The sequence below is a fragment of the Dipodomys ordii genome, unplaced genomic scaffold (assembly GCF_000151885.1).
Source record: "Dipodomys ordii isolate 6190 unplaced genomic scaffold, Dord_2.0 Scaffold61, whole genome shotgun sequence".
Lineage (NCBI taxonomy): Eukaryota > Metazoa > Chordata > Mammalia > Rodentia > Heteromyidae > Dipodomys > Dipodomys ordii.
The window spans coordinates 8166325-8183786 of record NW_012267277.1 but is presented as its reverse complement, the minus strand read 5'-3'; the positions used below and the strand labels follow the sequence as shown (position 1 = coordinate 8183786).

At 50.3% G+C, this 17462-nt stretch overlaps 1 protein-coding gene across 1 annotated transcript; it reads left to right on the top strand.

The window, feature by feature from the left end:
- The first annotated feature begins 4396 nt into the window (after positions 1-4396).
- Positions 4397-11653, top strand: LOC105989942 (proprotein convertase subtilisin/kexin type 9-like). Its single transcript, XM_013022213.1, has 10 exons — positions 4397-4442; positions 4593-4735; positions 4932-5073; positions 5232-5428; positions 6096-6279; positions 6644-6817; positions 7081-7229; positions 8081-8249; positions 9950-10131; positions 11453-11653. Exons 1-10 carry the CDS (start codon positions 4397-4399, stop codon positions 11651-11653), a joined length of 1587 nt encoding a protein of 528 aa, XP_012877667.1.
- Positions 11654-17462: the final 5809 nt, after the last annotated feature.

The window sequence follows — 17462 nt, the reverse complement described above, 5'->3', positions numbered from 1 at the left end:
CCTAGCTCTGTGCTTTTCCTGGCTGGTCCTGGTTCTGGGTGTCAGCACCAGGGGTGCCAAACTCTCTTCCTGTCCAATGGGCACCCATGGCTGTGGGTGGCCACAGTGGCCACTGCTGCCCTTGCTGCTGCTGATGCTGCTGAGCCCGGTGAAGGCTGAAGCTGAAAAGGAGCTGGATGAGTCCGGAGCCCAAGAGCAGCGGGACAGACCCAGAGAGGGGCCTGAGCTGACCCGTCCTTTGGAGATCCACGGCTGGCCCACAACCATCATATACCGGGGCTCTGAGGTGCGGGCGGGTTGGGGGTGAGGAGCCATGTGGATGCCATTTCTTCTCTAGCTTCAGTGTAAGGGAAGGTCTGGAGTGAAGATCCCTGAGAGCATTTGCTCATTTGCCCACTGGCTTGGTATGGTTCTGGGGCTGAAGGCACCAAAGTGTGGAGTTAGGATGGCCAGTGCTCCACGGACTCCTGGCAGTTCACAGCTGAGACTCAAGACAGGATCGGGGAATGGCCAGGGTGGAGCCGGCTCGCTGTGTACTCACATGAGTGCTGAGGGTCACCCACAGTTCCTTTGGGGATGGACGCCATGTTTGGAAGTGTGTGGATCTGTTGTGGGTGATGTCAGTGAGGCTTTGTGTGTGTTGGGGAGAGGTTTAAGCCTCACTGAGTCAGCTGGCATCTGTAGTCTCTCTATGTCCTGGGTCTCTTCGGCTCTAAGTTGATCTGTACCTAGGGGAGGGGTCTTTCTTTTGATGTCCTCATGCTCCTTTTCCTCCCTTGGGGCCAGAGTGCCTGGAAGGTGCCCAATATCTACCTGGTAGTGTTCAAGGAATCCGAGAGGGAGCAGATGGAGAGTATTGTCCAACGGCTACAGAGCCAGGCTGCCAGCCAGGGCCTCATGTTCGAAGTGCTACACGTCTTCAAAGGCCTCTTTCCTGGCATCCTGATGAAGTCCGACAACTTGGGCCCACTGGACCTGGTGAGCCCCAGCTCAGGCATGCACGTGCCTAGGCCTGTGCGCATCCCTTGGTTGACACACTCAGGGGACAGCAGACACTTACTGAGTACTGAGGGTCTGTAGCTCAATGATGCTAGTGATGCCAGCCTCCTCAGGCAGTTTGCTTGTTAGTCTGGCCAATTCCCCTATGGTACTTTGTCTATTCACCCTCATTTGAGGGAGGAGGGATCTCCGTGTACACGGGGGAGCTGGGTTCCCAGCTTCTCGTGCAGCTGGCCAGTGTCCTTGGGTTGGTGCATTGCAGCCTGGGTGCACAGCTGAGGTGAGAGAAGGTCAGGTTGGCTCAGGATGATGCATGTGTGAGGCATGCTCCAGGGAAGGGATGGGTCTGAGCACACACACTCTGCCCTCAATTCCTGCTGTTCCCTTCTCCTGTCCCATTGGCTCAGCACCCAGATGCCACCAGCAGGGTTCATAGCACTATGCACTGAAGACAGGAAAGATTAGGAAAAGAGTGGACTCACAGGATGGCCAGTGCTGATATCTGATGTGGACATGGATTCCAGACCCCAAGGACTTCCCCCACTGTCCAGCCTGCCTAGAACTGGCACTGCCTGGCTCCCAGATGAGACGTGGAAGCTGAATCCCTCCTGCCACTCATGTGGGCTCAGCTACTAGTTGTGGGGGCACTGGTCCCAGCTCCCTCGACTCTTATGCCTATTAGAGGAATGTGACCCTTGTCTTCTGGTCCATGGAGGGGGCCTTTTGGTTACCATGGGAACTGGAGGGATCAGATGCGCCAAGTGCTGGGTGCTGCTGCCTAAGTGACTCATGAAATTGAAATCCTGTGTCCTTGGTGTCTGCAGGTTCAGAGGCTGAAGCCAGCGAAGTTCATCGAGGAGGATTCCTTTGCCTTTGCACAAAGCCTCCTGTGGAGCCCACATCTGATTTCCCCTCACTGGAATCCGATTCGGAGCACCATGTGGAACATACAGTGGATTTCTCCTGAGTGGAACCAGTTTCATAGCTTCAACCACAGCAGTAAGACCACAGCTGCCATGGCCCACCTCTCTTCTCTGTCCTGGGACCTCACCTGACCCTCTTCTCTCTGTTCCCTCTAACCCCACTTGGACTGTGCCCCTCCTGGTGTTCTGTGCACAATAATGGGACAATTGGCTGAGGTCCATAATTCTATTTTTTTTCTTTCAAATTAGGGGACTTGAATTCAGGGCCTGGGTACTCTCCCTTAGTTTTTTCTGCTCAAAGATAGTGCTCTACCATTTGAGTCAAAGCTGTACTTCCAGCTTTTGGATGATTAATTAGAGTTAAGAACCTCACAGTTTTCTGCCCAGGCTGGGTTTTGAACAGCCACCCTCAGATCCCAGCTTCCTGAGTAGCTAGTATTCCAAGCTTGAGCCACAAGTGCCTGAATAACCATCTTCTTTTCCTCCTCTTCTCTCCAGCAGGCCGTACTTGCCTTAAGAGGAAACTGAACTTGACTGTGACTTACAGTCTCTGTTCTATATAACTCTCAGTCCTCAAAACAACACCAGATCTCCAGAGCTTCCCTCAACTAGGTCTCTGTCCCCAGGCCTCTCAGGAGGGGGCCAGGAAAATGGCAGTGTGTGGGGGACAGGGGTGTCTCAGTGACCCTGAGCTGGGGAAGGCAGTAAGGGCACCTGCTTGGGAGAGGATCAGAGGTTCTGGCTGGACCCTGTAGTGTTGGACGAGCCTGTGCAGATCTGGGTTTGGTTTGGTGCTGGGCCTCAGGTCTGGGGGTGAGCCCAACGCCTTCTCCTTATGCACGGATCTCAGGGTGTGAGGAGCCACCTCCCTTTCTAGGCCTTTGCCTTAGCTGTGAACAGGCCGTGTTCAGCCTTGTCCTCCCCACTGTTTAGAGACTAAGGGGAAGCAGAGGAAGTGTCTTCAGGACTGGAAGGTGTGATGGTGGCGGGCTGTCATTTTGCTCTGCCCCAGCTTCCCACCTTTGTGTGGTTTCTTGCTTACCATTCTTTATTTCTGTTTCTCTTTCTCTTCATTGACTTATTATATTTATTTGATGAGTGGTATTGGGCTTGAACTCAGGGATACCCATGTGCTCAGCTTACTTGTGCACCCTGGCACACTGCCATTTGTGCCACACCTCTAGCATGGCATTTTACTAGTAAATTGGAGATGGAATGTAGAGGATTTGGCTGCCTAGGTTGGCTTTGAACCATTAATGCTCTACATCTCTGCTTTCTGAGTAGCAAGATATGTTCTGTTTCTCTTATAGAGTCTTGGGCTTTGCACTCAGGGCCTCATGCTTGCTAGGCAGGTTCTCTACCACTCAAGACATGTATACAATAGTTACTGTTTAGATAACTTCTCATATTTATGCCAGAACCTGGACCACAATCCTCCTTGTTATGGTTACTTAGTAGCTGGGATGACAGGCTTGTGCTACTGCACCTATCATTGGTTGAGGTGTGGTCTTGTGAACTTTTTGCCTGGGCTGGCTTTGATCTACCCATTCTCTGACACACAAATAGCAGGGATGACAGAAGTGGGACAGGGTGCCCAGCCTTCCTCTTCATTCTTGTGTGAGGCCACTCTGCACTGGATTTAGTGCTACTTGTTCATCCTGCATGAGCTCACCTAGAAAGACCTCTATTTCAGATAAGGTCTGGTGGTGGTGCTGTCATTTGAATCCAGGACCTCACATTTGCTAGGTTACTACTTAAGTCACACCTCTAGCCTCCAGATTGATAGGTCTTAAAGGACATGGTGTGTCTTTTCTATGGTACTAGTGACTAGCTCTCCTGAAGGTTTGGAGTAGACACAGTCCATTTCCTGCTCCCTGGTGATGCCCATGATGTCCTTGTCCCTTCCTGGATGAATGGAGACAGGGCTAAGGAGCCCCTTCTAGAATCTTCTCAAGGGCTTGCTGGAGGAGACCCTTTAGGAGTTGTTGGACTGGGACAGCGTAAAGCAGGTCCTGTATGGATGGGGATAAAGAAGGCTGGGCTGGCCCTGCCCTGTCCCTTTACGCATAGAGGCCACAAGGCACAGCCGTTTGTTATCCTCAAACCCAAACCTTGTAAAAGAAAGGCAATAGGAGGAGATGGGCAGAACTTGGGGGGAGGAAGCCACAAGCCAAGAAATGCTAGCAGCCACCAGATGGAGGTGCACAAGGCAAGTGAAGCTTCTTATCTTCAGGGGGAGTGCAGCATGATCTCTCGATCTTGAATTTCTGATCTCCAGAACTGCAGTTCTGCTTGGGCAGCAATAGAAAGTGTGCTGCTGTAATTCTGCCTCAAGAGAACCAGTAGGAGCAGGTTTCTGAGGTCCTGCCTCCTGGGCTGCTCCCAGCCAATGACAGAGCTCAAGGTAGAGCTAGGCCAGTAACAGGCAGCATACTATTGGGGAGTTTCCTGACTCTCTTTGATTGGCCATCGACATGGCTTCGGACAGCTCCCTGTCTCTAAGTCTCACTGGCCTTGTCAGTAATTGAGACCCACTAGGAGTGGCTTGGGAGGATTTTTAGATGAAAGACTGCACAATTGAGAAGCAGAGCATGCCATCATTGAGTGTCATATAACATGATGCTCTTGGTTCTCCCTTTTCTCTTCTTGCACAAATATCATTGTGGGAAGACAAGGACAACCCCGTGGAGGTGTATCTCTTGGGCACTAGCATCCAGCCTAATCACATGGAAATTAAGGGCAGGATCAACATCTCTAACTTTGAGAGAGTGCCTGAGGAGGAGTGGCAGAGCACCAGTGCGCCCAGGACACAGGTGAGCCATCCTTCCCCTGCCCATCCCAGAGGAAGATGAGGACCACCAGACCTGGAGCCCCATGGCCACCCTCTCCAGCCATCACCATCCATTCCCAGTCCTCAGCTGTAGGGCGGGCATTGCAGTCCATCCAGGCTCTGTTGGGAAATCGTGGTGTTGGTGGCTTTCTCATCTGGTCCTTGTGTTGGTGGAGCAGGAACGCAATTGTGAAGGCCATGGCACCCACCTGGCAGCTCTGGTCAATGGCCAGAGTGTTGGCGTGGCCAAGGACATCAACATACACAGCCTGCGTGTGCTCAACTGCCAAGGGAAGGGCACGGTCAGCGGCATCCTCATGGGTGAGTGGCAGACCCCAGCAGCTCCTTTGGCCAGATGCATTGACCTATGTTGGGTTCAATAATGAACATCACTGTTGATTTGGAGGGAAGGAGCTGGGGAGGGCAACGTGCCCCTCTCCAGGCAGTCATCTTGTTCTCAGTCATCTCTCTTCTGTCAGGTTTGGAGTTTATTTGGAAAAAACTGGTCTCCAATCCCTCCAAGCGCATGGTAGTGCTGCTGCCCCTGGTGAGTGGGTACAGTCAGAGCATCAACGATGCCTGCAAGCGCCTGGCAAGGGCTGGAGCAGTGCTGGTGGCCGCTGCGGGCAACTTTCAGAGAGATGCCTGTGCCTACTCTCCAGCGTCGTCTCCTGAGGTAGGTGCCAGCAGGGCTTCCTGCTCACACGTCCTGCCTTGCAGGTTGTCAGAGGGCCAGCATCCCCAAACCCCAGTGTGACAAGGGGTTTGGCTAGCCCTGCCTCACCTTCAAAGGCCCTGCCATATTCCCTCCTCCATCACATCCTCCATCTGTGCCAGCCCTCTCCTCCTGATTGACATTTGCAGAGCCACTGCTTTGTGTGGGGCTTGTGTGGGCCAGGCTGTATCCCATCTCCAGGTCTTCTGTGCCTTGGAAGGAAGGGAAGGTACAGAGGCAAATGGGCAGTGCTGCCCTCCCCTTTCCCTCTCCCTCCTTGCCCTGCACAAACCTTCAGACTATTGCTCTGGGTGTTTTTCCAGAGATGCTGAACTTACAACCACCTGCATCCAGCCTGGCTCACTGTGGTTTGTCTCACAGCACTCTGGCTTCTTGATAACAACATTGTCAATTTAGTGTTTTTATCCCATTATTGTACAATCTCTACGGGGCATCAAGAGTAGTGACTGAATCCTGTAGAAGCCCTGGGGCAGGCTAGGGTATCAGCTGTGCCCAGGAGCCAGATTTTCCTCTGGAGAAGACACTTACATGGGAGTCAAACAGGAAGTATAGGCGTTGATTAGTTTGCCTCATGCAGCCTTTCCCTCAACTCTTTGCCACGTTCCAGGTCATCACTGTTGGAGCTGTCGATTCTCAGATCCAGCCACTCATCCAGGGTACTCTCGGGACCAACTATGGATCCTGTGTGGACATTTTTGCTCCTGGGAAGAACATTGTCAGTGCCTCCAAAGACTGTAATGTTTGCTATGTAACACAGAGTGGAACTTCGCAGGCAGCTGCCCATGTGGCTGGTGAGTCACCATGCCACTGCCTGGACCACCAGGATTCCAGCGGCCCCTTTGGCCAGATCGTCCATAAGCTTGGCTATGAGCAAGAGGACCCAATGTGCAGACCTGATGGAGATGGTGCCATTTTGCATCACTGGGGTATAAATTGGTGTTTACCTGGTGAACACAATGGCCAATACCAAGGCCTAGAGATAGGAGAACAAGATGTGTTACTTTCTATCTTTCGCTAAGCAAGGGATTGCAGGTGGCTTCGTTTGGGAAGAGCACATGATGTGTGTATATGTGTGCATTTGTGTCTTAAAAGGAGTTCCCAGCTAAGATGCAGGGCCAGGCTATCACCTTGTCTGACCTCTTCCTCCTCCATCAGGCATTGCAGCCTTGATACTCACTGCCCAGCCAAACCTCACTGTGGCTGAGCTGAGGCAGAGGCTGATCCACTACTCTATCAGAAATGCTATCAATGACACCGGGTTCCCGGAGGAGGAGCGATTCAAGACTCCCAACCTGTTGGCTGCACTGCCCCCCCGCACCCAGGAAACAGGTGAGCAGGGCAGGTGGGTGGGCAGAGGCCAACCTGGGTGTGAGAGGCCCGTGTGGAGGTGACAGTCCCCTACCTGGTCTACAGAAGGACTGTCCTCCCCAGATAGGACTCCAGACTCAGGGTAATTATTTCAACACTGAAGTTTTAACTAAAAGTTTCATGTGATATGGAAACTCCTCTCCCTGATGTAAGACTGAAACTTTCTCTGGATTCTCTGAGTGTACTGTGCCCCCAGAGCCTCATTACTCATGGCCTTGTTGCAGGTGAACAGCTGTTCTGCAGGACTGTGTGGTCAGCACCCTGGAACATCACACTGGCAGACCCTGCAGTGGCTGAGTGTGACCCGGAGGAGGAGCTGCTGGGCTGCTCCAGTTTCTCCCAGAGTGGGAAGCGGCTGGGCGAGCGTGTGAGGGTGAGCTGCACACTCTGTGTGCCCAGTCCTCTGTCCTCTGGATTCTAACTCCTGTCTCGACTTCAGAGGTCTGGGCAGGGCCAGGTGCTCCTGGGGGACTCTGGACAGACAGCACCCTCATGGGCACAGGAGGGAAAAGACAGCGGTGACTTCGGCTCTCTGCCTTGCCTAAAGCCATCTCTATGCTGGGTGTTTTTGTCTCATGCCTGTTGTTCTAATGACTCAGGAGGCTTAGATCTGAGGATCTTGGTTCAAGAGCCAGTCCAGTAAATTTCATGTAGTTCTTATCTCCAACTAAACGTGAAGGGGCGTTGCAACTCTGCTGGTAGAGTGCCAGGCTTGAATGATAAAGCTGAGGGACAACAGCTAGGCCCTGAATTCAAGTCCCAGGACTGACACACCCCTTCCTTCTCCCTGCCAACCAAGAGAATCCACAGTCATGACCCTCAGGTTGGGATGACAGAGGCTCTGTGAGTTGAGAATTTCAAAGGTACAGAAGCAGCTCATGAGGTTCCCATACGCTGGGTGGGCCTGTGAGGGGAAGAGGGCTTACAGGATATGGTAGGTGAGCATTTCTGTGCAGAAATCAATGTTAGGGAGCTTTCTTAGGAGAGGCCCGATGGGTCAGGGGGCCCGTAGGCCCTGTGCTGCTGTATCAGGTACCCTTATTACAAGGCATTGTCAGTGTTGGGAAGATTCATCGGAGCTGCACATGGCAGGACACCCTGCCTGGAACCAAGCAGTGCTGAGGACTCAGGAGCCAGAACTTGCAGATGGGTCCCTCTCAGACCAGGTTCCCCAGTCCCTAAACCTGTTCACAACAAGTTCCCATTTCTCTCTTGGACTCTCAGATCCTCAGAAACAGACACGTTTGCCTGGCATTTGGAGATAGCCAGGTTTCTGCGGTGGCCAGATGCTGCCTGCTCTCCCGAGCCAACTGCAGCATCCAGACAGCTGCTCCATCCTTGGTGGGGATGAAGACCTACACCCACTGCCTGGATCCTGACCAAGTCCTGACAGGTAGGGGCTGGTCCCACCAGAGTGAGGAAAATGACCTACCTCCTGATGCTCAGGAGACGTGTCCCATACACTTGGTCCCCATGAGTGTGAGCAGATGATATGGGAGTCTCAGGACCCACAGCCAAACAGGATGTGCAACTTGCATGCTATGTGGCCTTGGACAAGTGGCTTCACCTCTCTCTTCCTCTCCTGCCTCTGTAGTGGTGATAAGAAGGGTTACATGTGACCTCTGGCTTGGGCACTGGGAGCTGTTTTCCCTCTGTGTGGGTAGGCTTCCCTAGTTCAGGCCTGTCAGAGTGGGGCACATCTCAGGTTGATCTAATCAGTAGCTAGCAAGTTTCTTCTCAGCCCTGTGCCTTAGTTTCCTCATTGTGAATGCTCAGCTCTAATCCTGGACAGTTGCATTCTAGTGGCCACTGTCACCAACCATCACTCTGAAGTCCTTTCTCTGGGCTAGGGACTTTCTTTTTTGGCGGAGGGTGTCCAGGTGTGGGGCCTGAACTCGGGGCCTGGGTGCTGTCCCTCAGCTCTTCAGCTCAAGGCTAGCACTCTACCAGTTGAGCCACAGGACAGCTTTCGACTTTTTTTTTGCTTCTCTGGTGCTGAGGAATGGAACCCCGGACCTCAGGCATGCAAGGCAAGCGATCTACCACTAAGCCACCTTACCAGCCCTGGGCTAGGGACTTTCTGTAACAAACCTGCTCAGGAAAATATCTGGAAGTCATGGGTGAGGGCTGCACATAGGAGCTAGGGACTGTTTTTCTTGGTCTGGAGCCATTCTTAGAAGGAACTTGGTGCCAGCGGGGAGGTTTAGTGGACAGTGAGAATTATCTTGAATCACTAGATTAGGAGCTGACCTTTGCCAGGTAAGTACTGGGGAGTCTGAAGTTCTGGAATAGTAAGGGTTAGGTAGGGTTAGAAGTTGGCTGGATTAGCATCAATCAGATGAACCCAGTGGCTAGAGTCTTGTCTGGGACAAGAGCTCTATGTGGCTGCTGGCCTGGCAGGAAACCTGGCCTGTGGCAAAGCTGGCAGAGCCACAGGCACTCACTGTGTGGCTCATGTCAAGTCCTGCATGCAGGTAAAGTTGCCGAATGTCTTTCCTAAAGCCACAGAGCTGGGGGAAGGGCTCTGGTCTTGGTTACCAGATCCTAGATCCTGCATGGGCAGTACTGGGACTTCCCATGCATGTTTCTGCTTTAGCTAAGCAGTATCCCTGTGAGTTCCTGCTATTGCTCTAGCTGTTTTACAAATAGGGAAACTGAGACTTGATGAAGTTCAGCAAAATGCCCACAATTTTACAGCCAGGTGCACCTGATTCTCTAGCCCACAGACTCAGGCTTATGCCGGAATGCTCTTGGTGATGATGCATGAGGAAAGGTCTTGAGGAAGGAGGGGTTTGGGTAAGCAGTGGTTGATCATTGCAGGCCTGGGGACCATGCCCCATGGCTCCACTTCTTTGGTGGAGAGGAGATCATGGAAACTATGGATCAGAGCGGTTGAGCTTCTCTCCCAAAGTTCTACAAGTCAGATCACCAGCAGAGCTATGCTGGAAGTCCTCCTGCTCAGCCCAATGACTCTTCCACTCAGAGCTGCTCCTAGGTTTCCTTGGCTTTAACCCTTACAGAGAAAGGGATGTGGTAAGGGAACCACGATAGTCTTCCACATTCAGTGTGTGAGCTGTCCCTCCTCTGTCCTAGGATGCAGCTCCCATTGGGGGATAGATGACCCTGGTGTCTACCAGCATTCTTCAAGGCAGCAAGTTTATCAGCATAGAAAGTGCATGGGGCACAAGAAGGCCAGTGTCCATGCTACCTGCTGCCATGCTCCGGGCCTGCAGTGTGCAACGAAGAAGTACAGGCGTTCCAGTCCCTTGGAGAAGGTGAAGGGTTGGGCTTGTGGGAGATGGGGGGTGGAGATGGCTGGGGCCTGCATTGCCCAGGGGAGGACCTGAGCACCTGTGCTGTCATGTGCAGTGTGTGTATGTGTGTGTGTGTGTGTGTGTGTGTGTGTGTGTGTGTGTGTGGGCATGTGCTTGCGCATGTGTTTGTATGAGTGTCAGTGTGAGTGTGAAGGCTTGCTTTTGTTTCTGGCCAGATTAGTAAGGTTTGCTATCCAATGCCCTGTCCCCCTTTAAAGATAGCACAAATAAATATGGTGTAAAGAAATGAATTGCTGAGACTGGACACAGTAATATAATGCTGTGCCTGTTTCACCTGCTCCTGAGAAGGAACAAATAAGAGTTCAGTTTGAGGCCCACCTGGGCAAAAAATCAATAAAAATAAAAAAAGAGATTCTATCTGAAAATTATCTAAAGCAAAAACAGCCAAAGTGGTGACTAAAGTGGTAGAGATACTGCTTGGCACTTATGAGTTCAAACCCTAGTACTGCTTTATTTTTAAAGCACCTGTATTCATAACGATACTGGAGACTGAGATCTGAGGACTGGGGTTCAAAGCCAACCTTGGCAAGAGAGATTATGAAACTCATGCCCTTAATTAACTGCCCCCAAAAAAGCCAGAACTGGAACTGGGTTCAGCTCTGGAGTTTAAATGCCAGGATTTGTGTGGGCACACAACAACAACAAAAACAACAAAAAACCAAAAAACAAAAGAAACACAAAAAAACCAAAGCATCACTTCTGCATTTCACAAACCTACTGGGAGATGTTCAGGGCTGGAATGCCTGAGCAACCATGGAAGGTTGGAGGAAGAAGGCAGATCTCTGAAGGGAGGGCAGGTCACACTTGGCCTCTTGGAGTCTGAGAGCTAGCCTCTAGAGGCCATGGCAGGAGGAGTTTGGGACGTGAGGCTGGTGGCTCTGGTCTGGGATGAGCTGCAACAAGGAGTGGAGGGCTGTTGCAAGGTCTTGTGGAGCTGCTGGGGGGATGGAGTTGCCATCACTGGGTGGGGAAGGCTGTGGGAGGTGTGGCCTGTGGGGAAGTGGGAAGTGGGAGGGGCTTTGGTTTGTTGAGATGTCTGTCTGGGCTGCAGTGTCCTGGTAGGCTGGGGCTGAAGCACCCTGAGGGAGTGGTAGGCAGTGTTGGACTCAGCCCCTTTGGGGTGTGAGGGGCAGAAGCAAGCCAGGTGCTCACAGTTTGGTCCCCACTGAGGGTTGCTGGGAGGGACAGTGTAGCAGGTGGCTTAGAGACCTGACCATGCATGCGGGACCTGGCCTTACTTGTGCTGTCTGGACTCTGGCAGGTCACTGTGAGCTGTGATGCAGGCTGGACCCTGACCAGCTGCAGTGCCCATCCTGAGACCTCAGTCACCCTGGGAGCTTTCCCTGTGGACAACACCTGTGTGGTGAAGCACCAGAACACTGACAAAAGAGTAAGGGCCAGTAAGGAGTTTATAATAGTCACCGCCATCTGCTGCCGCATCCAGCTCTCAGGTCAGCCATAGAGTGAATGGAAAGACCTCAACCTGCCGGGTGGTATTGATCAGGGCAGGGCTGCAGGAGGGGATATATGGACTGAGAGAACTTGGTCTCATCTTGAGTGCCCCTCCGGGAGAAGTACAGGAATACTCCCCATTAGGAGCTTGGAGGGGGTAGATTTCACAGCAAGAGGGGCTCCTGACAGCCCAGCTAGAAGACAAGTGACAAAATCACCTTTCACATACATTTGGCTCCAACCTGGGGGAGGTCCTTGGACTAAGAAGAGCCAGTGTTAGCAGGAACAAGTGAGGGTGACCGGTGTTGAGGACCCTCATGGAGTTCTCACATTTTAGAAACATCTTTGGACTTACTGATTGAGAGAAGCAGCCCCAACTAGGACAAGAATATGTCAAATGACCATAGGGCCATGCCTCACTTTCTCTTTGCTATCCTCACTCTGTTCCACCTCTAGCTATGTCGCTGACTGGGATCAGAGAGCGACAGATTACACCTCCATCCCTTGTTCTTCCACCCTCCTTTCTGCCCTATAACATATATACTAGCAACCTTACTTTATAGAGCAAGAAACAGGGCCTGAGGGAAGAGGGCCTGCCAAGCACAGTGAGGTGATATAAGGGGAGGTGGCTGGTTTGGCAACTTATTGCTGCAGGAAACAGTGTATGAAGGCAGCCAGAGCATGGCCTGCTTGCTCTAGGGCTGCCACCTGTGTTGCGGGGTGGAGGGGTGGTGGTGGTAATGGGCCTATTCTTATGGTGGTGTCCCTCATGGGGGCTGGGTGGGCATGTGAGGGGTACAGGTGGCATGTGTGAGGATTGGCATCCCACATGTGAATAAGTATCCAAATAAACTAACACTGGTCTATCCTTTGTTTCTCAGTTGCCTTTGTGTGTCATTCTGGGGCTTGAACTCAGTACCTGAGCACTGTTCCTGAGCTTTTTTGGCTCAAGACTAGAATCCTACCGTTTGAACCACAGTTTTACTTCCAGTTTTTTGAGATAAGGCAGACTTTCCTGCCTGGATTGGAACTGAGGTCCTCAGATCTCAGCCCCTTGAGTATCTAGGGTTAGAGGCATGAGCCGTTGGCACCCAGTTTTCAGTGGCCTTTTTAAGGCAAGCTGATTTTCTGACCTGTTTTGTTTTTGTGACTTGATATTTATTGCAGATTTTGCTACCATTTTTATTTTTAGTTGTATTTGACTGAGAAGGAGAGTGCTTGGCTCAGCTGGGACTGGTAGAGAGACTAGGAAGTCCCTCTGGGTACTCATTTTACAGGAATGTGGTGAATGTGGATCTGTACACACCCCAAGACCTACACACAATGTGGTGCCTCACCCTAGGATCTGCTCTACCACTCAACCAAAGTTCCCAAGCCCTTTCCCATCCCAGGCCCCTGTCAAGGGGATTGGGCCAAGCACAGGGAATGTTCTTGGAACCCCCTGTTCACACACCTGCAGATGTTTCGAAGGAGTCAAGGTTCTTGACTTGAAACCAAGCCTGGAATGTGAGTAGCTTTCCAACTATCCTACTGCTACAGAGTTACTGTTGGTGTCACACTGCAGCACAAGTCCCTTGCCAATGGTGAGATGGTATCTGCCAGGTCCTCAAGACCCCAGAGAAGAACAAGGGCTAAGCATGATAAACCTCTTTCCCAGGATGTCTTCTATTTCAGCCTGCAGTGATCTCTCCTGGCAGTAGGTGGCACGCTCAGTCAGGTTTCTGCAGCACCTCTAGAGCCATAAGAATTAAGAGCTTTCCAGTTAGGGGAAAGGAAAGTGTCTGGGTTTAAGGAGACTCCAGGTGACAAGAATTTGGGAGAGGCTGGGTAAATACAGTCCCTATTGCTATCTACTCTTCTGCCAGGGACCCCTAGTGAAACTCATTCTATTTATTTCAGGCTGCATTTGAGTCATGATTGGGCAGTGAGTTCCATCCAGTTTAGAACACTGCTCTGCCAGGCTTCCCTATAGAATTCATGCAGCACATGGTGTCTCTGTCCATTTTATGAAGATAGTTATCCCATTCACTGTGGGAACTCCTGTCCCCAGCTAATATTGGCGAGTGTCACTATTTTAGGCAATGTCTACCTCTTCTCAGGCAGTGTAAAAATGATGGGATTTCAGCAGAGGCAAAACTCCTCCCAACCAGTCTTCTGACAATTCATTGTCACATGTGGGAAATGCTCAATAGTCAAGGGATGATAAAGGCTCCAATGTGAGATTGGGATCTCCAGTTCCACCATCACCTCCACTTGCCCCTTTCATGAAGGCCCAGGACCTACCCTAAACCAGCAGGAATCATACCTGTGCCTGAATAGCTTCCTACAGAGAGTTGGTCTCCATGATTCAGAAGGAAGTGCCTAGCCTGCAGGGAAGGAGAAATATCGAATAACACTAGGGAGAGGCCTCATGTGAGCACCCAGGACACAAGGAATGGGAACAGAGCAGGAGACCTAGCTTTTTAGAGGGGTGGGTGGGGACATGATTTGTACTGGATAGTGACTCCTTGGGAAAGCATTGAGCAGATTATGTAATTCCTGCTTGATTTGTAGACTTTGTGAAAGATTATAAAACATCACAAAAATTGGCAGTGAAAGTGACAACTCTTCCAAGGGAAGCCTATCACAATTGATCCTTTGTGGTATGACCTTGAACACAGTGCAGAGCAGGTTTGTTGACTGCAGCTAAGGATAATAGTGTGGTTGCTAGCAAAGCAGAAATGATGCTCATTGTAGCAACAATGTTACAATGAATCAAAGTGCAGAGTTCACAGTGATCCATATAGCTTCCCAGGAGGACAGATGCAGGTGCAGGGTGGAGGGCATTGTTTCCCTAGGAAATAATGGACTGGAAGTGGCAATTTCACTCCTGAATTTGGGCTCCTGAGTGCCGTTTCTGGTAACTACATCCCAACACATATTATCACCAACATTTTAATATGTGTCTCACACAATCTTACAGCAAATATGGGTATGGATAGAAGTGTGTGTGTGTGTGTGTGTGTGTGTGTGTGTGTGTCTGTGTGTGTGTGTGTGTGTCTGTGTGTGTGTGTTGGGGGGTTATAACAGAGCATATTGAAAATCAACTTTAGAATGTCACATTCAAAAATATAAGAACATTGGAAGTACTCCAAATCCTCCACTCATCTGTGTGCTTAGGAGGCACAGTTCTCTACAATGATGGTCTTCTGTTTCTTGGGTGTGGGGCTGGTTGCAGCTTCCAGCATTTAACTGGAGCCCATCCACCACAAGGGACTGCAGGAGGACAGTGGAAGAAAGGGCTACTCTAAGTGCAAGCAGGGAAGTCATGACCTTTGTCATGTGGCCCCACAGATGGAAAGCCAACCAGAAAGGCACTTTGGGACTGGTTGGGCCTCTTTGACTTGGCAACTCTAGCTGACAGTGGCAATCTGGCATTTTCCACAGCTCCCAAGCTCTGCACACAGGGAGTGTGAAATATGGCAGAAAGTGTATCTAAACATATGAGAGAGGGCTGAAACTGAGCAATTCAACATATAAAAGCTACACAATAAAGGAATGGTCTAGCTGGCACAGGTGGCTCTACCTGTAATCCTAGCTACTCAGGAGGCTGAAATCTGAGGATCATGGTTCAAAGCCGGCCCAGGCAGGAAAGTCCATTAGAGTCTTATCTCCAATAAACCACTAGAAAACCGGAAGTGGCGCTGTGGCTTAAGCGGTAGAGCAATGGCCTTGAGCTGAAGAGTGCAGGGACAGCACCCAGGCCTTGAGTTCAAGTGCTATGACCGACAAAAAAAAAAAAAAAGAAAAAAAAAAGAAAAAAAGAGAAAAGTCTGTTTCCACTCCTTTCCCACTGCCCTGGGCCTCTGAACCTGATAAGTGCTGGTGCTACACTGGGAAGTACAACTAAACTTGTGGGTGTTTTGTCACTCCTAAGGATTTCTAAGGATGTCACTCTTACAGCTTTCCTCCTTATAGTATTATTCATTGAGGAAAATAAAATTTCAAGGTGACTATCAGCATGAAAATTATAATGAGACTCACAAAACAGTGTCTCCTGAGCCAGATAGTATAGTCAATGCTAAGGACCACAGGAGTTATGATCAGGTAAAAACAAATGATTGCAGGGCACATGGTTTGAGACCACAGTTTATTCAATGTCTTCAAGATAAGTTTTAAGAAGTCAAACTGGATAAAAATTGTATCTGAAAGTACTTTTAATATCACTTAAAAATGTGTTTTGTGAGCAACCCATAACTTCTTTAGGATGAGGGCCAAAAGAGTACAGCTGGTATTTCCAAAGAACATGACATTTTTATTGCTCTTTTCAGTCTTAATCGTATCAGAAAGTACCTCCAAGAGCTTAGAGAATGTTCCAGATTTGATCCTGATAGCATTTCCTCAATGTCCAAGCCTAAGCCCAGATCTCAACCAGGCCCATGGGCAACTCTATATGGAGAGGGGGCCATATTAAACACAAATGTCCTTGTAAATGCAATTTTTCAGCCACTACTTTACAGCAAAAGGGAGTTTTACCACATTCTTTGCATCATATAAATGGGATATTCCCACTCTACATACTACAGACATTTAAATTTGCCCCCAACCCCACACCAAAAGGCAGCTCGCTTGTCTCCTGTATCATATAAAAACAAAGGAACTTTCTCTTGTGGCAATGGTGATGGTGATGATGAAGGTGAAGATAGTGATGGCAGTCGTGGTGAGGGTGGTGATGGAGGTGGTGCTGCAGGTGATTGTGATGGTGGTTGATGTCATGTTAGTCCTGATGATGACAGAGGTGATGGGAATGATGGAAATGGTGTTCTATGTGGTGGTGATGATGGCGATCATAGTGATGATTAAGTGATGGTGGTACTATTTTGTCTGGCGGTGGTAATAGTAGTTATGGTGATAGAGTGGATGGTGGTGACGATGATGGTGATGGAGATGATGGTGATAGTTGTGTTGATGATGGTGGTTGATGTAAGATGGTCTTGATGATTACGAGGTAATGGTGATGGAAGTGATGGTGGTGGTGGTGGTGGTAAGGGTGAGGGGATGATGATGAAGTAGGTGATGGAGGTTATAATGATGATGATATTGATGATGGTAGCGATTATGCTGGTCATGGTGATAGTGGTGGTGATGATGATGATGATGATGGCAGTGTTTGAGCAAGTCATGAGCTAATTGGGAGAACAAACAACTCTGAAAGTCAGAACCAGCTGGCTACAAGGAATCCTGGTATGGGACACTAGGTGTTCATTTTTATTTAGTCATCTTATGTCAATGGGCACGTGGGTTTCTGTGGTACATGATGATGGTGCTCTGAGTACCAATAGGCAAGGCCAGCCCCACGGCCCAGAAGAACTGAAAGAGGCTCTGGGCAGAGGGGTGACTGTCTTGGGCCAACAGCAAGGACCTGGCAGAAGGAGCCTCACCCATTCTCTAAACCCTAGTCTCCTTCTGACCTGTCCCACTGCCTCCTTCATGACTTCCCTCCCTCTGCATCCCCCACTGCTCAGCCACTGGAGCTGGACATACAGAGACGGCTGCATCCTGAGAGTTTAGGAATGGGCTGTGGGCACACCTGCATCCATGAGCTTCTGTTTCCCCACAGTCTCTGCACTACCAAGCACAGGGCAATGACCTGCTTTCCACTCATTCATTGAACATATAGAAACTGCTGGATCCTGAATGATGGGAACAGGCTGTGGAAACCACTGCTCCATCCACTTTTCTGTTTCTTCAGTCTCTACACCACCAAGCACAGGACCTGCTTTCCACTCATTCACTGCCTAGAATGAAGGGCCTTCTGCATGTCAGGTTTGGGATGAGAC